The 24,748-nt window shown below is 47.9% G+C and overlaps 1 protein-coding gene across 3 annotated transcripts; it reads left to right on the forward strand.

The window, feature by feature from the left end:
• The first annotated feature begins 150 nt into the window (after positions 1-150).
• Positions 151-23,603, forward strand: CMBL (carboxymethylenebutenolidase homolog). 3 transcript variants are annotated; one of them, XM_058564354.1, is made up of 6 exons: positions 151-256; positions 12,778-13,011; positions 15,271-15,378; positions 18,859-19,001; positions 21,352-21,443; positions 22,883-23,603. In XM_058564354.1, the coding sequence occupies exons 2-6, from the start codon at positions 12,797-12,799 to the stop codon at positions 23,060-23,062; spliced, it is 738 nt and encodes a 245-aa protein (XP_058420337.1). In that variant the 5' UTR covers positions 151-256; positions 12,778-12,796; the 3' UTR covers positions 23,063-23,603. The 3 variants fall into 3 exon arrangements, with proteins under 3 accessions (XP_058420337.1, XP_058420336.1, XP_058420338.1); XM_058564353.1 differs by lacking the exon at positions 151-256 and adding an exon at positions 263-454; XM_058564355.1 differs by lacking the exon at positions 151-256 and adding an exon at positions 263-360.
• The last annotated feature ends 1,145 nt before the right edge of the window (positions 23,604-24,748 follow it).

Consider the following 24,748-nt stretch of genomic DNA (forward strand, 5'->3'; position numbering starts at 1 on the left):
CTCTCCACTCTCCTGCGCCCCTCCCTCGGGCTTCTGCCTTCCCGGGAGGCTGGGAATCCGGCACAGCCACTGGCCCGCGGGGCTCCCGCCGCCCTCCGTCACCGCGTCCACTTCCGTCTGTCCGGGAAGGCGGCGCCTCCCACTCGGCTTGCCCGTGACCGTCTCCCCTGGGCCCGGCCGGGCTGCGGCGCCGCGCTCTCCGGTCACCCTCCTCCGCGCGCGCGGGCAGACAGCAGGCTCCGGGCGGCGGGACGAGGTACGTGCGCTTCACGGGGCACGGAAAGGCGCAGGTAGCTCTGCTCGGCTCTAGCTCGCACGTGTGTTTGCACGAGGCAAAGGAGGTCTTTGCCATGTGCACAGGTAATGAGCCTATCAAAGTCCATTTTCAAATCCTGACTTTCATCAAAGCAGTACACTGTTGTTGCAGAAAAGCAACCCCCGCCACCGCACTTTGGTATGTTTTCTGGTATTGTTTAGCTATGCGTTTTTAAAACATAGTTGAAGTCATACTGTATATGAACTCTTTGTAACTATTTTCCTACAGTTGAACATTTTGATTGTATCGTTTTTACTGCTAATATAAAACTATGGGGAAAAAATGAACATGTTGGCATGAAGATCATTCTCCACATTTGGCAGTATTTTTTAAGGATGGATATTAAGAGAGGACATTCTGGGGCTACGAGTGTGACCTCCTGGAGGCCCGGTACGTGTACTCAAGCAAGACTGCACAGTTCACACCCACAGCCATGTGGGTCGGGAGGCAAAGGTGTCCCGCATCCCAGGCCCTGCTAGCACTGGGTACTAGATTGAGGTTTCCTTGCTGATGGAAAATGCCACCTGTTGTTTTCAAAGCCTATTTAAAATAAGGTGGTCAGAAGTGAGCTCTGCCTGTGGGTTTCTGGGGAAGTGCCATCCAGGCCTTGGAACAGCCCGAGGAAAGGCCGAAAGCAGCAGCGAGGCATGTCCCCAGGCCAGTGTGCGCTCATCACATCTACTTCCTAATTAATGCTGCCTGGACCATGGACCCTATGGAAAAGACAGCATGATTGCTAAAACCTCAATATTTGGAGTTGCTGAGATGCACAGAATCTAGTATGGATAAGTGGGGGCCCTGCCCTTCCAGCTGCAAGATTGAAAATCTATTGCCATGCAAGTTCAGTGGTTACCCAATAAAGGAAAACTCTGGATCTTCCCCGGCAGCCACGGCCTTCCTGTATAATCTCAGGGTTGCCTTTGTTGCACTTGCAGATGGCTTCCATTTCTAGATCTCTGAAGCTTCCGGCAATTTATTCCTTGATTTGTTTGCTTGTTACAATCTCATCTACGCCAATCTCCTCTGTGCGTCGAAATCTGTTTCCTCTATTTCTGGGGGAGGACTTTATTGCATTGCGAAGTCTGACTTCTGAGTTATTTAAATCCTTGGGGGTGTGCAGGCAGGAAAACCACGCTCACCCGACCGTACTTTACCACCCATTTCTCGCCTTTCTGACTGCCAGTGGAGAAAAGGGAATGTTGTTCTATTACACTATTAAAAGATAATTTTCTGCAAAAGGAAAAATCATGACTCTTATACAGATATAAAAATGAGCACGTTAAAGATTCTGTTTTATTCATTTAAGAGGCAGCCAAGCAGGTATTATAACTGGTTCAGAAAAGAAGTCAAGAAGCACAAATGTATAAGGAGGAAAGAAATGCCGCAGGAAGTTACACCTTAGGAGCAGAGGGAGGATGGGCAGCTCCTTGGAATTTGCGGATTGAACACGCGTCAGTGATCCCCATGGGTCTTGACCTGTAACTCTGTGGAGGCGCTTGCTGTGTGAAGCAGGGCTGAGGGTGTGAAAGAAAAAATTATTCATTCGTGACGCTCGTTAAAGGGAAGGCAGACCTTATTCAGGACCCTCGGGATAGGTGTGGGGACCACTGCAGGGGGGTGTTACAGCAGGGGAGAGAGATTGGGCTCAGCTCTGAATACAGCAAGGAAAAGTGGGAATTTATACCCAAGGAGCAAAGCAGGGATCACTGGGTGGAAAATTACTAACGAAACGTCAGGGATAAGGGGATTCGGGCTAAACCGACAGGATTCTTGCGGAAGACAAGCCAGGGTGATGAGACATCCCCTGAGGGATGGTGGAGGATGAGGAACTGAATCAGAGATGGAGGGTGGGGAGTTCTGCTAAACTGACATAGCAGGATTCTCACTAAAACTGAACGATGCAGAGACGAACTTGGAAGCCCAAAAGTCAGGGCCTAGTTGAGAAGAGAGTTCAGAGGAGCCTGACTAGAGTTTGGTGAAGGAGAGAATCTTTGTCAAGGGACCATAAAAGTCAGTCTGTAGGGGAGTGGGCCTCGCGATCGTTCACACATGTGGCATCTTGCATGAATGTTATGGGGGAATCCTTTGCTTTGGTGCTGCATTTAGTGTGGCATTGCCAAAGAATGTGCCTGCCAGGGTCTCCTCGCAGGAGCATGTCTTGGCCATCCCTGGTGCCATGAAGAGGACCCTGACTTCCAGAAGCTTCCCCAGTGGAGACCACAGATCTGATCTCAGGTGGCCAGGATGTGTTGCCAAGTCTACTTGCCATAATACAGAAAAGCCCTTCCTGACACACATTTTATGAGGACCCTATCATACCTGTCAGACCCACGGTCCCGTCCCCTTATAGGAAGAAACTGAAACATTATCACTTACAATGAATGACCCTATAACGTCACATAGAAAAAACTGTTTCAGTGGAAATGTATCCATCCTCTATTAGCACTCCCCTCTGGGCTGCCTAATTCTAGCCCTATTCATTGTATTTGAGCCATTTTGCAACTCTTTGTAAGTCGTGGGTAACTGATAGGTTTGTAAATTCTGTCCTGTCTGGTGGAAAATTAATTGGCTTCCTCCCTGCCTGTGGAAAAATCAGTTTTGTCTCCATTTGCAATCTCAGCATTCCTTTACTCCGTATAAATTTGTGCTCTTCTTTTTTTTCCCTTTGAACCAGCTGTAACATTTGCCTCATTCTCTCCTATCATATGAGTAAAATAAAATTCTTAACATGAGTTCTTTTTTATTTATTTGTTTATTTTTTTGCTGAGGAAGATTTGCCCTGAGCTAACATCTGTTGCTAATTTTCCTTTTTTTTTGCTGAGGGAGATTCACCTTGAGCTAACATCTATTGCCAGTCTTCTTCTATTCTGTACGTGGGTGGCCGCCACAGCATGGCCTGTGACGAGTGGTGTAGGTCCACGCCTGGGAACCGAACCTGGGCCACCGAAGCGGAGCGTGCTGAACTTAACCACTAGGCCACCAGGGCTGGCTCATGAGTTCATTGTTATATCTGTATGAGAGTCATGGTTTGACATTTTTCCTGAAAATTATGTTTTGACAAATGTGTCATTTGGGGGGGAAAGAGCCAAAATCCTGAAAGGTACATACAGAAAATTGGCATAGAGTACAGTCAGAAGAGCGTCAAGGGCATGTATGTTCCCTGGGCTCTTGCCAGGGCCCATGGTGGGTGCAGTCTGTAGAAACTGTCTGCCTTGCCCACTGTGGCCTTGACCCAGGCTGTTCAGGCTGGGCTTAGCTGCTGTGCCACGTGAAGGGTCTGGCAGGAGTCCAGCCTTCTACATGCGGCACACCCCGGCCGCTCCTGGCCAGTACCCCTTTCTGTGGGAGAATAAACTTGCGAGATCAGTCCAGAGAGCGGCTCTCCTGGCTGTAGGTGGTTATCAACTGAAGATAAAGTAAAAGATTCATATTCGAGGCTGCTTTGAAATGGCCAGGGTTTCCCCTGGTCTCTGCATCCTCGTAGGACAGCCCAGGTAAGAAATCAGCCTAAGGAATCAGTTCTCAACAAATAGTGTGCAGTGGGACATCAAATTTACAATCCGTTGATACTGGATTGTTCTGACTTCTCTTACTAGTAATAGTTCTATAATGTAGCTGATGAAAAATAGAGTCGAATTTTCTTTGATGAAATGACTCGCTCTTACTTTCTCTTTCCTTAAAATTCAGTTATTTTATTTCTAGTGACAAATATTTAGAACATTCTGGAAAGTACAGGAAATATTATAACAGTCACCCATATTCTAATGACCCTGATTTAAAAGATATTAACATTTCGTCCCCTGTACTTCAAATCAAAACTTTTTAAAATTTTTTTTTATTGATGTTTTAATAGTTTTTAACATTGTGAAATTTTGGGTTCTACATTTTTGTTTGTCCATCACCGTATATATGACTCCCTTCACTCCTTGTGTCCACCCCCCACCCCCACTGCCCCTGGTAACCACAATACAGTTTTCTCTGTCCATGTGTTGGTTTATATTCCACATATGAGTGAGATCATATAGTGTTTGTCTTTCTCCTTCTGGCTTACTTCACTTAACATAATACCCTCCAGGCCCATCCATGTTGTTGCAAATGGGACGATTTTGTCTTTTTTTATGGCTGAGTAGTATTCCATTGTATATATACACATTTTTTTAATCCAATCGTCAGTTGAGGGACACTTAGGTTGCTTCCACTTCTTGACTATGGTGAATAATGCTGCAATGAACATAGGGGTGCATAAGCCTCTTTGGATTGTTGATTTCAGGTGCGTTGGATAGATTCCCAGTAGTGGGATGGCTGGGTTATAGGGCATCTCTATTTTTAATTCTTTGAGGAATCTCCATACTGTTTTCCATAGAGGCTGCACCAGTTTGCATTCCCACCAGCTGTGTATGAGGGTTCCTGTTTCTCCACATCATCTCTAACATTTGTTGTTTTTTGTCTTGGTGATTATAGCCATTCTAACGGGCGTGAGGTGATATCTTAGTGTTGTTTTAAATCAAAACTTTTTAAGGAAATAAAATGTAACAAATACAATTAAAGTCAGCAGTCTCGGGGCCAGCCTGGTGGCTAAGGGGTTAAGTGTGCATCCCCCCCCCTCATCCAGGATGACTCATCTTAACTTAATTACCTATAAGAAGACCCTATTCCAAATAAGGGCACATTCACAGGTTCTGGGGGTTAGGATTTAAACTTATCTTTTTGGGGGACACAATTCAAACTACAACAATGAATAAGTCACAATGTATCCCATTCTCCTTCTGGTGGTCAGTTAGATTGCTTCCACTTGTTGCCACTACATCTGTACCACCAAGAGCCATCTTCCATACCCACCGTATGTGTGCACGCACGCGCGCGCGCACACACACACACTCACAGAGTGTGAACTTCTCTAGGGAATACACCCAGTCTTGGGATTTCTGGATTGCAAGGTGTCTTTGTCATTGACTTTCTAGACTGCTTTCCAGAGTTTGTATTAGTTTACCCTCCCTCCCATTTCCATACATGGGCACGATCTCTTGATGTTCGTAGACTTGTTGCCAATCTGCAAGATGTAAAATGATGCCTTGTTGTTCTTAGTATAATTTCCTTAAATACCAGTGAGGTTGAGTATCTTTTCATATGCTTATGGGCCCTTCAGGTGTACCCTTTTTTTTTTTTTTTTAAAGATTTTATTTATTCATTTTTTTCCCCCCAAAGCCCCAGCAGACAGCTGTATGTCATAGGTTCACATCCTTCTAGTTGCTGTATGTGGGACTCGGCCTCGGGTTGGACGGAGAAGTGGTGCCTTGGGGCGCGCCCGGGATCCGAACCCGGGCCGCCAGCATCAGAGCGCACGCACTTAACCGCTAAGCCACGGAGCCGGCCCAGGTGTACCCTCTTGTAAATTGCCCGTTCATATCTTTGGAGCATCTTTCTGTTGGGATTGTCTTTTTCTTGTTGATTTATAAGAATTCTTTGTATATTTTATTTAGATACGAAGTCCTCTGCTTTGAGAATAGTATCTTCTTCTAGTCTGTATCTTGTTTTCTCACTGTGTTTATGGAGCCTTTTATCTTATAGTGTTTAAAATTTTAATAAAAATTTAAAAGCTTTTTGTTGTGGAAAATCTCAAGCATATATAAAAGTAGAGAGACTAATACAAAGGAGGCTCCTGGGCTCAGCACCCGGTTTGATACTGTAACACATGGACGCTTGCCCCCACCCCCACCCCCCATGGGGCTATTTTGAAGAAGATCCCAGACATTTGGTCATTTTATCTATATATACATCAGCATGTAGCTCTAAAAGATAAGGACTCATTAAGAAAAATCAAACATAACTGCAATACCATTATTTCCACCCGCCCATTAACAGTAATTCTCAACAACAGTGAATATCCAGTCAGTTAAATTTTCCCTGGTTGTCTTATAAGTGTTTTTCACAATTGGCTACTGCTATGGACTGAATTGTGTCCCCCACAAATTCATATGTTGAAACTCTAATCCCCAATGTGATGGTATTAGGAGGTGGGGACTTTGGGGAGTAATTGGGTTTAGATTAGGCCATGAGGGTGGTGCCTCCATAATGGGATTAGTGCTCTTATGAGAGGCCAGAGAGCTTGTTCTCTTCTCTCTCTCTCTCTTTTTCTCTCTCTCTCTCCCTCTCTCTGCCATGTGAGGACCCAGTGAGAAGGCAGCTGTCTGCAGGAACCACTGTCTAATGTCTGTTGAGGAAGAGGGTCCTCATCAGAACCTGCCCATGCTGGCTCCCTGATCTTGGATTTCCAGCCTCCAGAACTGTGAGAAATACATTTCTGGTTTTGTTTTTTTTTCTAATTTTTAGTGAGGAAGATTGGTCCTAAGCGAACATCCGTGCCAGTCTTCCTCTATTTTGTATACGGGCCGCTGCTGCAGCATGGCTTGATGAGTGGTATGTAGGTCTCTGCCCAGGATCTGAATTGAACCTGCAAACGCCTGGCTTCTGAAGCAGAGTGCAGGAACTTAACCACTAGGCCCCCAGGCTGGCCCCTACATTTCTGTTTTTTACCCACCCAGTTTATGGTAGTTTGTTATGGCAGCCTGAGCAGGCTGCCATTTCATATTTAATGAAATGAAATTTATTCGTCCCTTCCTTTATGGTTTATTTTTTTGGGTCTCGCATGGGAAATTTTGCCTTACTCCAAGGTCAAGAGAAAGGCATTCTCCCCTATTTCTTCTAACAGTTTGCTTTTGCCTTTCCTGTTTAGGTTTCTGACCATCTGTTGGAGTTGCTGTGTGTGGTCGGTAGGGATCCACCGTGATTTGTTTTCTCACCTGGGTCTCTCTGCGCCACATCTTTTATCCCTTTTCTGGCCAGTCTGCCCTCCCATCACGGAGCCCCTGTGCCCTCCTGCCCCTGGAATGGCTTCCCAGAGCACAGGCTGTTCTGACTGCATCTCTCCTCCTGCTCCAAACCTGCACCCTGCAGCGGGGGCTCGATGACCACTCACCTTTCCCTGGTCCTTCATTTTTCTGCTTCTCCTCTCTCCTCAGACCTCCTCCCTGCTCTCACTCTGAGCTGTTGACTCTGCTGCTTAGTTCTCCGAGCAAACAGATGCAGATAGGGAGCATCCACCACCTCCTGCCCTGACATCACCCCACCCTGTGTCTGTGTCCACACCCTCTGCCTTCCCTCCTGGGGCCGTGGAGGACCTGTCCCTGCTTCCACAGAAGGCACTCTCCTCACGGTGCTGATCCCATCCCCTCACCTAGCCAGAGACACTTCCCCTGTCCCCCCCAGCACCATCGGTTTGATTTGGTGTGGCTTTCCTCTCTATGGTATCATTCTCATCCATATACAGATATGCTGAAATTGCTATCATTAAAAAAAAAAAAAAGACTTGGGGCCGGCCCAGGGGCGCAAGCGGTTAAGTGCGCGCACTCCGCTGCGGCGGCCCGGGGTTCGCCCGTTCGGATCCCAGGCGCACACCGACACACCGCTTGGCAAGCCATGCTGTGGTGGCATCCCATATAAAGTGGAGGAAGATGGGCACGGATGTTAGCTCAGGGCCAGTCTTCCTCAGCAAAAAAAAGGAGGATTGACAGATGTTAGCACAGGGCTGATCTTCCTCAAAAAAAAAAAAAAAAAGACTTGTTTCCACATCTTCCCTCCATCTTTTGCTCACTCTTTTTGCACCTCTTGCTGGCAGAAGTCTTGGAAGAGTTTCTGTGTTCTCTGTCTCCCATCCTCTCCTCCCATTCCCTTAAGCCCACTGCAGTCCCCCACCCTGCTCCTCCATGCCCGTTCTCGCCGAGCTCACCATGACTTCTCCTTTGCTGAGCCCTGTGGTCCCCCTCAGTTTGCATCCCTCAGGCCTCTTGCAGAATGCTGTCCTCTTCTCGAAACTCTTTCTTCGCTGGGCTCCAGGACACCACGCCTGGGGTTTTCCTCCCTTCTCACTGGCTGTTCCTTCTCAGACTTGTTCGCTGGTTCCTTCTTATCTCTCCAAAGTCTTTAATGTTGAAGGACCCCACGGCTCAATCTTCTAGAGTCTTCTCTTCTGTATCTATTGCCATTCCCTGAATGATGTCATTCATTCTCAAGATTTTCAATACTCTGCACAGTTGATTCTCGTTATTCACAGTTATGTTCTGTAAAGTCACGTGAACACTGAACCAGCAAATACTGAACCATTGCTCTGAGGGGAAGCACAGGCAGGTTCTTGCGAGCCTCTGGTCACATTGCTGCCAACTGATCAGTACGTAACCGTGTTTGATGTGTGTTTCTCCTTAAAGACACTTGATTTTATGTATATTGGTGATTCATTGACGTTGAACTCACGGCCGCCAGCACTGAATCTCATGCCTGAACTGAGCTTTGTCCAATGCTCGGATTCTCTCCCTAAGTCACATCACAGCCTCCTCGCACCCAGGAGCGCCAGACAGCGCTTCAGCACTGTGCGTGGGGGCCATTCTTAAACGATGAAATCACTAACGAAAAGCACAAAAATGCGAAAGTTGTGGCACTAAATCGACTGCGAGAAGGACACTTGTTGACCATGGGAGAGCCGAAGCAGGAAGGCAGGGCGTCACCGTGGTCGGCCTTGGCTGGACCGTGCGTGTCAGTGACTCAGGTGTTTTCGCTGCTCCGCGCAGGTCTGTGGATGATGGCAAAGGCACCGCGAGTGTTGGTGGTGGAGTTACGAGTCAACTTAGCGAGTAGGCAAATTCCTCAATATGGAATCTGCAGATCATGAGCTTCGAATGTGTATGCTCATCACTCTCCGATTCATGGCTTCAGCGTGGACGCCTGCCCTGAGCTTCTGTCTTGTTCCCAGCTGTCCACTCAGCGTGTCTAATGGACAGCTCAAATGTATATGCCCCGAACTGAAGTCCTGGTCTAACGCCTGCTCTCCCCGCAGTCCCTTCTTCTCGCTTAAAGACACTCTGTCCTTTTCCAGTTGCTGAGGCAAAAACCCTAGTCATCACTGACTCCTCTTTTTGTCTGATGCCCCACACGTGCCATCTACCAGCAAAACCAGTGTGCGGTACCCGCAACATCTCTCCAGACCCTGACCATCCTCACTCTTCACCATTACCATCCTGTGGAAGCTCCGTCATCTCTTGCCTGGATCATTGCAGTAGCCACCTCACTGGACTTTCTTCTCTTCCTTTGTCACCTGACGATCTCTTCTTAAAACAGCACCTTTGATGATACTTTTAAGTCAGGTCAAATAAGGCCACCCCTCTTCCCAGACCCCTCCAACGGCTTCCATCTCATAGTGAGGAAAAAACAAAGAACCAAAACCTCTCTTATACCATCCCCCACTCTCCCTCTCCCTTGATCTTTCTGTTCCTGGTCTCCAGGGTCTGTTCCAACCATCCAGGTCTCCTGGCTGTTCCTTAAAAATTGAGAGAAAGTGAAACTTGGATACTGATCATCTAGATTCAGTGTTGTTCGAAATTTGCCGTAATTGCGTTATGTGTCTGTATGTGTGTGTCTGTGCGTGTGTTTTTATTTTTTTGAGGAAGATTGGCCCTGAGCTAACATCTGTTGTCAATCTTCCTCTTTTTTTCTTTTTTTTTTCTCCCCAAAGCCCCAGTACATAGTTGTATATCCTAGTTGTAGGTCCTTCTAGTTCTTCCGTGTGGGACGCCACCTCAGCATGGCTTGATGAGCAGTGAGTGAGTCCGTGCCCAGGATCTGAACCAGTGAACCCTGGGCCACCAAAGCAGACTGCTCGAACTTAACCGCTGCGCCACCGGGCCGGCCCCAAGTGCGTTTGTGTTTTATGAACCATTTGAGAGTAAATTGCGGATACTGATGCTTCATTCCCAGCGCCGGAGCACATATCTAAAAATGAGAGCTTTCTCCTACATAACCACTATTATCACACCTTAGAAAATTAATAATAATTTATTATATCAGCTGTCATCCATATTCATTTTCTCGCTTGTCCCCCATATGATTTCTCTTTAATTTCTTTTAGTCTGGCGCTGTCTCACCACCGTTTTTCTTCTTTTACATAGATTTTTAAAGTTAGGCATTCTGCATATTTGTCAGTTTTTTTCTGTTTCCAAATTTATTAGCATAAAGTTTTTCATACTAATTTTTATGATTTTTAAGACAAAATCTTTACTTATGTCACCTCTTTCATTCCACGTAGTGTTTTGTTGTTGTTGTGTGTATGTTTATCATTCTTTCCTTCTTAGTGATCCATATTGCTGGAGATATGCCTTGCTTACAACTCTTCAAAAAAATCAAATTTTAATCTTTTTCTATCATTTTTAATCTCATTATTTTCTCCTTTAGGGTTTATTCTATGTTTTTCCCCTCGCTTCTCTAATTAGATGCTTAGCTTATTTTCCTTCTTTCCTCTTGTCTAATATATGCTGTTGAAGAGGATCAGAATGTGTTGCCCCAAAATATGGCACTTTGTCATGTTCATCATTTTGAGCTGAAGGCAATTGGGAAACAAGACACCAGAAGAGCACTTTGCCCTCCCCCTTTCTGTCCAAAAGCAGGGCATCAATCCTCCCCTTCACACCCAGGAGGAAGGGACGATTCTTATCACCAGAGTTGGAGAGCTGTCACCGAGATGAGTCTGCATAAACAAACCTTACTAAAATAACCCTCATCTTCCATCACTTCTCCCCATATATTTCCTAACCACTTCTCCACAATTTATCACCCTTTGTTAAAATGGTATATAAGCCCTGAGTCTAACCATTTCTTGGGTTCTGACTTCTTTTCTGTGAAGGCCTTGTGTACTTAAAATTAAAAATATTAATAAAAATCATATGCCTTTTCTCCTGTTAATCTGTCTTTTGTCAGTTAAATTCACAGGCCCCCAGCACTGAACCTAAGAAGGTAGAGGAAAAGTTTTTTCTTCTCTGACACAATCTAGGCTATAAATATTTCTCTGAGTACCAGTGTATTGTTTCAACTTTTGCTACATAGTGTTATCGCTGTGATTCAGTTCTAAACCATTTGAGTTTTTATGATAGTTTCTTCATTGTACTAATATCTCATGTTTTATATAAAATCTTTGTTGACTTGAGTTCTGGGTTAATACGTGGGCAGTTTTGGTAACTGTTCACATCTGCTTGAAAAGACTGTATATTCTCTGATTGCTAATGAAGAGATCTGTATCTTCGTGTTCAGCATTCCCAGGTTCTCTTCTCTGATGGAATGTTGTCTTTTTTTGTGTGTGTGTGAGAGGAAGATCAGCCCTGAGCTAACATCTACCAATCCTCCTTTTTTTTTTTTTTTTTTTGCTGAGGAAGACTGGCCCTGGGCTAACATCCGTGCCCATCTTCCTCCACTTTATATGGGACGCCACCACAGCATGGCCTGACAAGCGGTGCATCAGTGTGCGCCCGGGATCCGAACCGGCGAACCCCGGGCCGCCGCAGCAGAGCGCACGCACTTAACCGCTTGCGCCACTGGGCCGGCCCCTAGAACGTCGTCTTTTTAAAAATTCAATTGGAGAATCTGTCTCAAATAGTGAGTTTAATCTATTTATATGTATTTGGATTTATTTCAGACACATTATTTCTTGCTTTGTAGGTGATAGGTTTTTAATTTTCTTTTTCTTCTCATTTCGTGCTTTCTATTTATTTGGTCAGACTTGCTCGGGTCCCTTCCTCATTTCTACCTGACTCTCGACTCTTTCCATAACTTTCTCCTGATTATTGTGGATTTGGAGCACTTCCTTGTGTGTAGCTCTTTGAGTGAGCCTCTCTCTGATGGGCAGTGTTTTTTGGCCTGGATGTGAAAGTCTTACTGTAAAGTGAATTGCGTTTGCTTCTGCCAGGGGCCCGGGGACTTCACTGCCCAGGGTCAGCATTATGTTAATTTCTCAGCCTGGGTATTCCTACTTGGAAAGGGCAGTGTAAATTTGGGGGGTTGGTTGCTTTTCTCCCTTCCTGGGCTTCCTTAGCATCTTCCTAGTCCTGGTTGTCAGAGTTTTTCTTTTGTTGTTGTTTTTTGTGTTTATTTTCCCCACTAAATATGAACCTTTGATGGCTCTGACATTGCGTGGGGAGGTCTCAGTTTCAAATCCTGTCTCTTGGGGTCCCCAGGCCTCACTGGACACAGAATTGCATTAGGACTTGTTCCTGGGTCTGGCCTGTCCCCAGCATCCCTGGGCTCCCGCAGCATCTGCTCCTGCCATCCTGACCCTGGCTCTCCAGTTTCGTCTCCAGTCCCGGCTGGGGCTTGTTCCCTTTTTTCCTATGAGCTCCACCATTTTTATCTTTATTTGTTGGTTACATTCACTCTAGTATTTCTGGTGTGTGTAATGGGAATGGGTTCCTATTAGCCCTAGTCTGCGGTTGCCAGAACGAGAAACGATCATTGATTTCTTGCGTGAATACACTATGAGTATAGTTAAAATTAAATTGTTTTCTGTACTCCTCATCTTAGTTTACTTACTGTTTATGATTTTTGGATTTGCACCATTCAGAATATAATGCACGTTTCTCTCTCTGTAGCCCGACTTAAATATCTCTAATGGCTAACGAAGCTCATCCTTGTCCCTGTGACATTGGCCATAAGCTCGAGTATGGAGGGATGGGGCATGAAGTTCAAGTGGAGCACATCAAGGCTTATGTCACCAGATCCCCCGTTGACACGGACAAAGCTGTGATTATCATTCAGGATATATTCGGCTGGCAATTGCCCAATACCAGATATATAGCTGACATGATTGCAGGAAATGGATACACGTATGTATAAAATTCAGTTCCTTTGCTTAAATTCTGTAAATTTCTGTGATCTGTTTTGTTCCTTTCAGGGAAAACAAAACCAAAAAACCCTGACTATTCTAAGTTACATTAGCTACTTCCTTCTCTCACTGGGGGGTAGGTCAGTGGGGAATGTCATCTGCCCCTTAACCACCCACCTGGTGTCCAGTGGAAGCCAGCTGCTTGCAACCCCTGCCCGGGCTTCAGCTCCTCCCGGGAGTGCCTGGCCCTGTAGACTAGTGGGACGCTTGTTGGACATTCTTGATGTGGGTCCCTGCGGGACACAGGTGCAGGACCCCTGAGGCAGACCTCGCCAGCTCTGAAATGCACCCATTACTTGGCCCTTGAAGCATCTCAGCCTTGGGTCAGGTTTCACAGGCAGGGCGCCCATGATTATCCCGGTCTAAACACAAACTGTCATGGCCTTGTCTGAACTAGATTGTTCTGGAACTAGCATGTGAGGCCTCACTCATCTCCCAAAGGTTACGCCTTAGTCAGATCACGTGGCCACGGCCCCTTCGGTGAATACTGTCACCTACCTGTTTGCTTCTCGCTGCCCCTGGTGTTGGAAACAGCTTCAGTGAAGCCTGGAGGAGAGGAGGAACCGTTCCTTCGTCTCCAGCTTCAGAAAGCGTGAAACCCAGCAAACCCTGAGTGTGGCGCCCTCCGGATTTCCTTTGTTTTCTCCAAAAGGGAGGCTGGACATCAGAGGGCGTACCTACCTCGCTTTCCTACTTAGAGAAATTGATTTAAAGGAAGCTCGCCCACTCGCTCGAGATGCAGATGTAGTGTTGATGGAGAAGAGGACTTCCACTTGATCTTTCACTTTTTCATGCCCCTACATTTCCTCTGGAAAATGAGGCAACTCCACTTTCTAGGGGAAAGCCCAGGAATAAAAACAGTAGCCCACACCAATTGCCTAATACCTTGACCAGACCCCGTGCTCAGGGGCTCAGGGGGTTACAGGGATAATTGCCCTTGTCCTCCCAACAACTCCCCAGGGTGGGGCCGTCGTTGTTCCCATTTTTCGGATTAGGAAACCTGGGCATAAAGAGAGGTAGCAGTTGCCGCAGATCACCCAGCTGCAACCAGCAGACTGAATGGGGTCACGACTTCTGATGTCTTATGGTGGCTCCTTGAGATGGAGGCGGAGCATGAAGAATGAGTAAAGACGCCTGGCTTTACAAAGCCCTTTCCCACTCATTTTGCCCTCAATATAATCCTCTGAGGGTGGGCGGTGCAGGGTTCAGTCTCTAGTTGTCAGGTCAAGAAAATGAGGCTAAAAGTGGGGCCGGCCCCGTGGCTTAGCGGTTAAGTGTGCGTGCTTTGCTGCTGGCGGCCCGGGTTCAGATCCCGGGCGTGCACCGACGCACCGCTTCTCCGGCCATGCTGAGGCCGCGTCCCACATACAGCAACTAGAGGGATGTGCAGCTATGACATACAACTATCTACTGGGGCTTTGGGGGGAAAAATAAATAAATAAAATCTTTAAAAAAAAAATGAGGCTAAAAGTGGTTAAATGACTGTTGAGGTTACAGGGCAGAACACTTGAACGTAGATTCTTCTAACCCAATTTCAGTGTTCCTTCCACCCCCGGGGGAGGAGCTGTTCCTCCCTCCATGGCGATGACCCTTTTTTTAAGGAAATAGGTCCCTGGCCAGAGGGGTTGACTTACATGCGAGATGGCCCTGCATTCTGGCCTGCTTGTTTTCCCTCTGCGGCCCCTTTTAGAAGCTGCTGTAGACTATACCCTCTGGGCAGGAAATTGTGCCCTGTTGGCATCATGGGCGGTGGCTGGGAAAACTGCTTGGTCATAGTGACTGGACATGCTAACCAGGTGTGCCCTTCTGGCCTGAGGCTAACGGGAGAGGCTGGCTGCGAGGTGCCACTCCTTGGGCACAGGAGGGGCCCTTGCAGCACCCACCCCAGGCCCTTGCTACAGGTCCCCTCGCCCTGTGCTGTGATATCTCGCGGGGCGCGGGCCGGCCGGATTGGCTCATTATTTCAGATGAGCCGAGCTGTAAGACTGCCAAAGCTGGTTCACCTACGGTTGTGAAATCCCAGATGGTCTGGCCTGGCGCCAGCTGGCCTCTGTTGCCATCAAAGTTGGCCCTCTTGACTACTCCTTTTCTTTCCCTGTGAGCCAGAACCGCTGACATAGCAGGTTTCTTAAAGAAGGTAAGCAGATACTGAGTCCCAGCAGCTCCGAAACGAAGATCAATTAATATCCCTGTTTTACAGAACCATCGTTCCAGACTTCTTTGTAGGGCAAGAGGCGTGGGACCCCTCTGGGGACTGGTCCATCTTCCCGGAGTGGGTGAAAACAAGAAATGCCAGAAAGATCGATAAGTAAGTGGCGAGGTCGGGGGTGGGTGGGGTGGGTTCAGCCTCACTGTTCACACACCACCACCCTCCCTCCGTGTAGGACTTAGAGGCCACGGCTAAGGGAGTCCTTCCTAAAGCACAAGGGATACGTTTTCATTTAGCAAGTTTATGGACTGGGAGCTTAGAAACCAACAAGCATGCTGCTTGTTGCCCTGGCCAGCGCAGTTGCTTCCCTCTCTGAGCAACTCCTCTTGGCTCCGGTGCCGAGAGAACTTCGCCAAAGCACTGGGTGGTACGATTTCCCTTGACAATGGGGCTTTCGGGGTCCATAGGGTCAACACTCCTTCTTTCCCCTCCTGGCTGCAGAACCAGTTGAGACAAAGGGCAGAGAAAAGAAACTCGAGCAAATGCCACCCCCATTACTGCTCAGCTGATTGGAAACTGTGGCTTTAGATCTGAGGCCCCAAGGGCCACCCCCTCCCCCAAGCCTAGACCTTGACCCTCCTCCACCCACCCAGCCCAGGGAGACTTTGAGAAAAGTGGGGGAATCCTCAAGCCTGCAGCCTTTGATTAAATTAGCTCTGCCCAGTCCAGAAGCAAGGACTAGAGCTCTCAGCTGCCACTTGGATCCCCTCTTCTTCTGTCTGAGGACTAAGTGTGGAGGGGGAAAGAGGCAGGAGTGCTCTCTAACGTCAGGCCCCTGCTGCAGACCTGAGCCTAGGGCAAAGGGGGTCCCCAACACCGGCCCGACTCACCTTGGCCATTTGTCCTTCTCAGCGCTCTCCTCTCCCATGACCTGACTTCTCCCTCCCTGCACGTGAGTCTCCCCCAAGCCCGGGTCACGGCAGCTGATCATGATGTGGCCCCTGCCTGTGGCCACTTGGTCCCTGGAACTCCCCACTTCTTTCTTCTCCTGCCAGAGTGCCCCGGGCTTCCCTGCCCTTGGAGCTGACTCAGGGCTGCTGGCCCCTCTGTCTTCTGGGCTGGTGGACCCTGGGCAGACCTCCGCTCACAGCTGGAAGGGGCCTGCTGAGTCCGCTTCCTGGCTCCTCAGCCCTGCCTCGCTCCCAACGCTCATTGGGGCCATACCCTCTTTCCGGGGGGCCTGTGCGGAGCAGCAGTGCTCTGTGGCTCAGGCCAGGTGTCCAGGCCTGCAGGGGCCAGGGTCTCCCCAGGGTCTCCGTGCAGACCAGGGGAGGCTGCACGCTGCCCTGGGAGCTCCCAGCTTGGCCGGGTACCCGGGACTGTACTTGCGAGTGTTATCCTCAGCGTCTTGCAGGGGGAGACCAGGGCCATGGCTCTCTCTGGGATTGCCTCTAGGATGTCAGCCACCTGTCCTAAGTCTGCCCTGTCCTGGGAGTCTCGCTGCAGGAGTATGAAGGCCTGGCACCCTCACCCCAAGTCGGGGGACCCTGAAGGGCCGCCCCAGCTCCAGAGTGCCCCTGTAGAGCTGGCTGAACCTTCGTGGGGACGACACCGCAGCCCAGCTTCTCCCTCTGCCAGTCCTGCCCCGCTCTGTTCCCTGCCACAGTGCTGACTCCGGATTACTGGGGAGTAAACCTTCCGCACACTTACCATTTCCAAGGCTTCCTCCCCGGGACTCAACCTACAACCCTAAGAAAACAAAATGGAGCAAGACATTTAGAGTAAATTAGAAGTAGAAACAGAAGAGAACCAGAGAGACCGTGATGCTAAGAATACGAAATTCAGCTGGGGGGTGGGGGAGGAAGGACGTTTCACTACTTTCTAAGGAAAGCTCTGAGGGTCTGCCTTCCATCTGTGCACACAAATCAGACTGATGGTTTCTGGCAGGCAGCAGAGCAGCCCGGGGTGCTCCTCCACGGGGGCAAAGGAGAGCCGCACGTTTTCAATCAAAATGAGACATAAAATGGAAACACTAACTTTGAAAGTAGGGTGAAGTCCTCGTATCTGGTCAAGTGTCTTGTTTGCAGGTGATAGAAAACCCATCTTGAATGCTTACTGCTTAAGCAGTCATGGGATTTATTGGTTTATGGAACTGAAAAGAGGTAGTTTCTGGCTTCAGGCAGGGGTTGGTCCATAGCTCAGAAGATATCCCCAGGACTTGTCCTCCCAACATCTCTCAGCTCCGTTTCCTGTATGCTGGTTCCAATTTCAGATAGCTTTTGCCTCTGGGTAGCAAGATGGCTGCAGCAGCTCCAGCCTCCCTCTTGGCCCCTTTCCCAGTAACCCAGCAAAATTCTTTTTGCCCTAACGGTTATGACTGGGTCACAAGTCCATCCTTACACCGATCAATATGGCTAGGAAATTGCTGTGCTCAGATTGGCCAGGCCTGAGCCACATACACCATTCCTGGAACTCAGGGCAGAACCCCCAGAGTATATGGACCCAGCGTGGGGAGGGGAGGTTCATTTAAATGTCAATCCTGGTGCTCCCAGAAAGTGGGGGCACAGATTAGGCAACAAAGGCACAGATATGTTCCCTGGGGTCAGTTACAGAATTTTTATAGAAATGCCCTCTTCCTTGTTCCCTCCCATTCAATTATTCTTAAGATCAAAGCATTCAAGAAAAATTTAAAAACCAAAATGACAAAAACTATTGCTTATTCCATTTTATTTTGCAGAATCACTTAATTATTGCTCCTCTAACATTAGAGAAATAACTACTTGCACACAGAATATATGGTACCTGTGTTTAAATGTGTTCAAAGATAAGTTATGATCAAAAGAAAAAAAGGAAGTGCAATAGAATTGCTTTCTCCTTTTTTGTTACTTTTAAATTGCAAACAGACAGCATTTCTTCCTTATCAGATCAAACAGAACTGTCTGAGCTGGCCCTACAGCCCTGCCTCCATTTTGGTATATTGCTTCCAGTCGAAAATGCTTCTGAGTTCCAAACAACCAATTTGTAAACGAACCATTTGCAAGACGAGGGTCAGTGTTCTTGGTCCCTTCGTGGCTTAAATAGTCCCGGTGGCTTTCCAAATATTGCTCTGCTCTTTGGGCGCGAGGAGACGAGCGATTCAGAGTTGAGTTGTTAGGCAGAGGGAATGAATGTGCCAAGTCAGACAGAGTTTGGGGAGCTGCCCAGTTGCAGCTAGTGCCTGCCGAGAGGAGAGAGGAGACTGGTTTGTGCTGGGTGGGGGCAGATCTTGGGGTCAGGTCTTAGGAGCCGTGCGCGGCCTTTGGCCTGTATCCCGATGTTGTGGAAGGCTGTCACTCAGCTTTCAGCTGGGAAGTGAGCCCGTCTGATTGGGGTTTGCAAGGAGCCTGCCTGCGGCCCTGTCAGGTGGTTGGAGGAGGCTGGGCTTGGTGAGGAGCCCTGTGGGAGATGCGTCACTCCACTCCTCACTCCACTGGGGCAGGAGGATCAGGATGAAGCTCTGAGAGTAGGAATCTTAGAGCCTCAGGAAACTGCTGCTGAGAAAGCCCGGTTCCCAGCAGCATGGCACTTGCTGCCCAGCGCCCTTCCCAGGGGCTCACAAAATACCTCTTGAGTCTTGAATATCTTTTCTTTCTGTTCTAGAGAGGTTGATGCTGTCTTGAAGTTTCTGAAACAACAGTATCATGCCCGGAAAATTGGCATCGTGGGATTCTGCTGGGGTGGAGTTGGTGTCCATCATGTGATGCTGAAATACACAGAAATCAGGGCAGGAGTGTCTGTCTATGGTAAATAGGCCTTGTGCATTTTTACACGATGAAAACAGAAGGCCTGGTGGAGTGGTGATAACCATGAGCCCCACTGTGCAGAGAGGGCCCATCTTATGGGAATTGGCTTTAAAAATTTGCAGGTAGAGGTAGAAGTTTGTAATGCAGGAACCAGAGGATGTCCCTGGGAGCAAGGAGTCCTGGGTCCCAACAGCGTGCCTTTGGGAAAGTCACCTAACCCCAGGGCTCGACTTCTTCACCTAGGATGAAGGGGATAACATTTGTTTCTGTTTTTTTTTTTTGTCAGGAAGATCAGCCTTGAGCTAGCATCCATGCCAATCCTCCTCTTTTTGCTGAGGAAGACTGGCCCTGAGCTAACATCGGTGCCCATCTTCCTCCACTTTATGTAGGACGCCGCCACAGTGTGGCCTGACAAGCGGTGCGTCGGTGCGCGCCTGGGATCCGAACCCGGGCCACCAGCAGTGGAGCACGCTCACTTAACCGCTACGCCACGGGCCGGCCCCCTATTTGTTTTTGTGTTAATGGTTAATACCAAACAATGTTTTTACGAGGAACATCTATGAAAATATTTTTCCAAGATACGAATTACTCTCAACTGCATGCGCGCACACACACACTATAAAGAAGGAAAGAAAGAAAAGGAAAACCCACTCTAGCGTGTAAATAGCAACCTAAACATTTCAGCCAAAACAAACCAAAGGTATCCGAGCAATGAAATAAGAACATTGTCTGTGTATAGAAACGGCATACTAAGTTCACAATATAGAAGCATTCAGACCATAAAAATGTTAAAAAAAGAATAAGACAGGAAATTTGGCCTTTCATACTACTATATTTAATGGTTCCTCACTGTGGTATTTTCACTTACTTTTAGCATTTAAAAAAGCCCATTAAATATTTGCTTCCACAAAAGGAAATAAACTCAGTAACTTGACTTCCCTGGCCCGTGCAGGGCTGTGTGTGAAATAATAGCCACAGGCGCTCCTGCGTGGATGCCTCGCCGGCGCCCCCTTCTGGCCGCTGTTGTGCAGTGCATGGGCTGCAAAGCTTGGCTGGACTCAGAGGCCCTGGGGCATCAGACAGCTGTCCTGCCACATGACTTGGTCTTAACAGAGCAGATCAGGGAGTGTGGCCATCTTTCCCGTGTCTCCCTGCTTCCCTGGGAGGAGTTACAGGCGAGGGGAGGCTCTCTGGGTTCCCTGGCTTTGCTGTGCTGCCAACAGTAAATGGAAAAAAGAAGCTACCCATTATTTTCTCCTACTTACTGACTGGTCTCTCTCCTTGGCCAAACTGAGTCAGGCCCCTCTGTGAGTCCCCTTTCTGAGTAGCCCCAACCTTGGGCTCTGTCCTGCTCACTGGGTCAGTGTAGGGGGAATCCCTCACCTGTGATATCAGATGAAATGCCTCATCCCCCACCCTGGATGCCTTGTCACCTGGCCTGCCTTCAGCAAGAACCCTGTCAAGGCGTCTGGCCAGAACCCTCCTTACCCCGATGCTTCCTCTTAGTAATTTTCCATCCACTGACCCCACGCTGCTCCTTGGCCATAAATCCCCGCTTGTCCTTGTATTCGGGTTGAGCCGGATCTCTGCCCTACTGCAAAACCCCCTGCAGTGGTCCCTCTTGGATAAAACCTTCCCTACCAAGTGTCAGAATCATCTTGTCTTTAACACTACTTTAAAAATGGCATCATATTGCAAAACTTGCTTATTTTCCTCAGGAGCGGTCAACACCCCCAGTTGTCTGAATCCCCAATGGAACATGCTTTTGACTAAACGGTCTCTAAAATTCTGAAACGAAGGGTGAAAGCTGATTTTTACAGATGGCCTGCTGGGACCAGGTGCCATGCCTAGGGAGTCTCACGCCTGGTCTCATCTGAGCACAAATACCCTGTCAAATGGCCACTCCACCTAATGAATGAGGCCACTGAGCACACTGAAGTCAGAACCCGTGGGGCTTGTGTAGACCGTGAGAAACTTCTAGAACAATAGTGGTCTGATGGTCCAGATTTGAAAGTTACCACCTCTTGGTAAATGGAGGCACAGCACCAAGAGGGAGCATTTTTCAGGCTGCTCCTGTGTATTTACATGCCCAGCAACCATCAGGGTCTAATTCCATAATTTAATGGCCTGATTCCTAGTGAATGAAGTGGGGAGAGGGAAGCCCTGACTGGATAAGTTTCTCTTTGAGACTGATTTTATAGGCCAGGCCACTTCTGTGGACTTGCTAAAGAGAAAATAAACAAAACCCCCAAAGCACATATTTTACTTTGAAAATTCAAACCTAACTCATGTCGTTTTCCGTGTCTCGTGTGTGGAAATCATACCCTCGTGTTCTGTCCCCGTTCTCCAGGCATCATCAAGGACTCCGAAGACGTGTACAACTTAAAGAATCCCACGTTGTTCCTTTTTGCTGAAAACGATACTGTGATTCCTCTTGAGCAAGTAAGTCGGCATCTTTCTTCTTCTCATCTCTATATTTAATTACATGATTTGACATTTTGGGGAAAACGTCCTAAAGAGTTCATTTGTTGCTCCAAATATTTTTCAACATTAAAGTTTTTTTTTTTTTTGTGAGGAAGATCAGCCCTGTGCTAACATCTGCCAATCCTCCCCCTTTTTTTTTTTTTTCTCCGAGGAAGACTGGCCCTGGGCTAACATCTGTGCCCATCTTCCTCTACTTTATATGGGATGCCGCCATCGCATGGCTTGCCAAGCGGTGCGTCAGTGCGTACCCGGGATCCGAACCGGCGAACCCCGGGCCACCACAGCGGAGCGCGCACTTAACCTCTTGAGCCACCGGCCTGGCCCCGACAACATTAAAGTTTTAAAGGAGGGTTTTATTGGGAATTTAGAGTGGGATCGTAACCCCTCAGAGTGCTCTTTGCGTGGTCACTGGGCCTAGAAGTAGGCCAGACCCCCGTCCCTGCAACTCGTAACCCACGAGTTATCACAAAGTCTGTGTCCTTAAGACATGGGTGTGTTAAATCCAGCACGTTGATAAGAAAAAAGCAGAGGAAAACTGTGGTTCCAAAGCAGTCATTTATTATACGACAAATTACTGTCGTTATTCATTTATTTATTTTTTTCCCCCAAAGCCCCAGTAGATAGTTGTATTTCATAGCTGCACATCCTTCTAGTTGCTGTATGTGGGACGCGGCCTCAGCATGGCGGGAGAAGCAGTGCGTCGGTACGCGCCCGGGATCCAAACCCGGGCCGCCAGCAGCGGAGCGCGCGCACTTAACCGCTAAGCCACAGGGCCGGCCCTATTGTCGTTATTCATAACCAATATATTATATTAATATAAACTTCAAATAACTTATATTTGAATATATTGAATTATATGTTGATATATTGAGTATTATATATTGAATAATATCTAAAATATATGAATACAATTTCAAATAATTGATGTATCATTTTTGTATTGCTCTGAATTCTCTCCTTTGCCGAAGGTAAGATCTGTGTCAGTTATAAAAATTAAAAGTAAGGGGCCAGCCCCATGGCGTAAGAGTTGAGCGCACTCGCTCTGCTGCTGGTGGCCCTGGTTCGGATCCCCGGCACGCACTGATGCACCGCTTGTCAAGCCACGCTGTGGCGGCGTCCCATATAAAGTAGAGGAGGATGGGCACGGATGTTAGCCCAGGGCCAGTCTTCCTCAGCAAAAAAAGAGGAGGATTGGCATGGATGTTAGCTCAGGGCCGATCTCCCTCACAAAAAAAAAAAAAAAAAAAATTAAAAGTAAAAAATTCACTATAGCTGTGGAACTTGATTTAAAGCATTGATGTTAAATCTCTTTTATGCGTTTTCACAGGAGATTTGGAGAATAGGAAATATTACTAGAGGGTTAAAATCATGTTGTCATGAAACCTTTTGCCTACCAGGTCTCTCTGCTGACCCAGAAGTTGAAAGAACACTGCAAGGTGGAATACCAAATCAAAACGTTTTCTGGGCAAACTCACGGGTTCGTGCATCGGAAGAGGGAAGATTGTTCTCCTGAAGACAAGCCCTATATTGACGAGGCGAGGAGGAATTTACTTGAGTGGCTGAACAAGTATGTCTAGTGGTGACCACATGCAAACCTTCTCGAAATAGCTTTCATCCGGAAATTTGCTTTCAAATACTTAGATCATTTGATTTAATTTTCACTCTGTATAAAATAAATCAAGCAATCTGTAAATTCTTTATTTCATCTGAACCACAAATTCAGTAGGAAATTTTAATTATGAAATAATTTAATTTTTAACATGTCAAATAAAAAATTTAACAACAGGTCAGTTCCTGAAGAATTGAATGATAGAGTAATAGCCTAACGATTAGTAAAAACTCACAGCTCTTCAAGGAGCAGCTGACAGCTCAGGGTGGCCTTCCCCTCCTTGAGTTGAGCATGTCCCTTAGAATGACTAATGTGGCAGAGCCGTGAAAACATGACCTGTAACCTCAGGGGGATTAACGTCCCTCGTCAATCAGACGTGGATCTTCCCGTCTTCATACAGATGAATTTGTCACGTTCATGTAATTCGCTATGAAAAATATTGAGATTAGAATAGGGTTGCATTGACCTAATTATATCAAGCTAATAAACTTACTTTTTGAATTTTTGAATATTTGTGGCTTTTCCTAACAGCTGATAAAAAACGATGAATCCGAGTCACCATCCAGCTGTCTCCCAAACACTGGCATTTTCGGGTCCCAGGGTCTGGGGCTGAGTCAGAAATCTGTGTTGAGTCAGAAGGGTGGTGGTGTGAAGGGTAGAGTTTCAGGTTTTCTATTTTTTAATTTTATTTATTTATTTATTTTTTCCCCAAAGCCGCAGTAGATAGTTGTATGTCATAGCTGCACATCCTTCTAGTTGCTGTATGTGGGATGCGGCCTCAGCGTGGCTGGAGAAGCGGTGACGTCAGTGCGCGCCCCGGATCGAACCCCGGGCCGCCAGCAGTGGAGGGTGCGCACTTAACCGCTAAGCCACAGGCCCGGCCCAGAGTTTCAGTTTTTGCATTAAATTCATTAAAATTCAATCAAATAAACTCAGCTCTCAGTAGCCCTAGCCAGGTGTCTAGCACTCGGTAGCCTCGTGTGGCCGGTAGGAACCGTGTGGGGCAGTGCTCCTCTGCCCTAGTGATGGCGCCTCCATCCTCTCGCTGCGTCCCGTTGACTTTCTGTTGATCCTGTTGTCCCCCCATGTGACAGCCCCACAGTGGCTCACTCTCAGTTCCAGCCCAGCGCGTTTCTTTACTTGGTGGACTCCTCACGACTGGACCAGACAGCTGTCCCTCCTGCTGGCCCCTCTCAGTGTCTGCGGACACCGGGAAGGCCGGTTGTTTCCCTCCCACTCAGGCCGGGCCCCAGCAGACAGCTCCCTCCATCAGGTGGGGCCGGGGGGTGGGGTCTGCTTGGGCGCTGGGTGGAGGGTGGGGCTGTCTTCATCCCCGTGTGCCACGGCCAACGTGGGGCCATTTCTTGTAGACCTGGGGCTCTGGGAGGGAAACTCATGGCACTTCTGTTCTGGAAGATGGGAGCCAGAGGAATCCCCGCAGCCTCAGGGGCCACACCCAGCCCGTCTTTTCTTCCATTGCTGGGCCTGCAGAGTCCCACGTGGCTGATGTTTCTAGTTCTTTCTGTGAGAGCAGCAGGAGTGACAGATGGCCTGTCTTGCTAGGGGGCAGGAGGCAGTGACGTGGGACTGACTCCAGGCCGGCGCATGAAGAGGAAAGGAGATTCCAGAGCATTTAGAAGAGAACTGTGAGGAC

Source organism: Diceros bicornis, chromosome 20 (assembly GCF_020826845.1).
Source record: "Diceros bicornis minor isolate mBicDic1 chromosome 20, mDicBic1.mat.cur, whole genome shotgun sequence".
Lineage (NCBI taxonomy): Eukaryota > Metazoa > Chordata > Mammalia > Perissodactyla > Rhinocerotidae > Diceros > Diceros bicornis.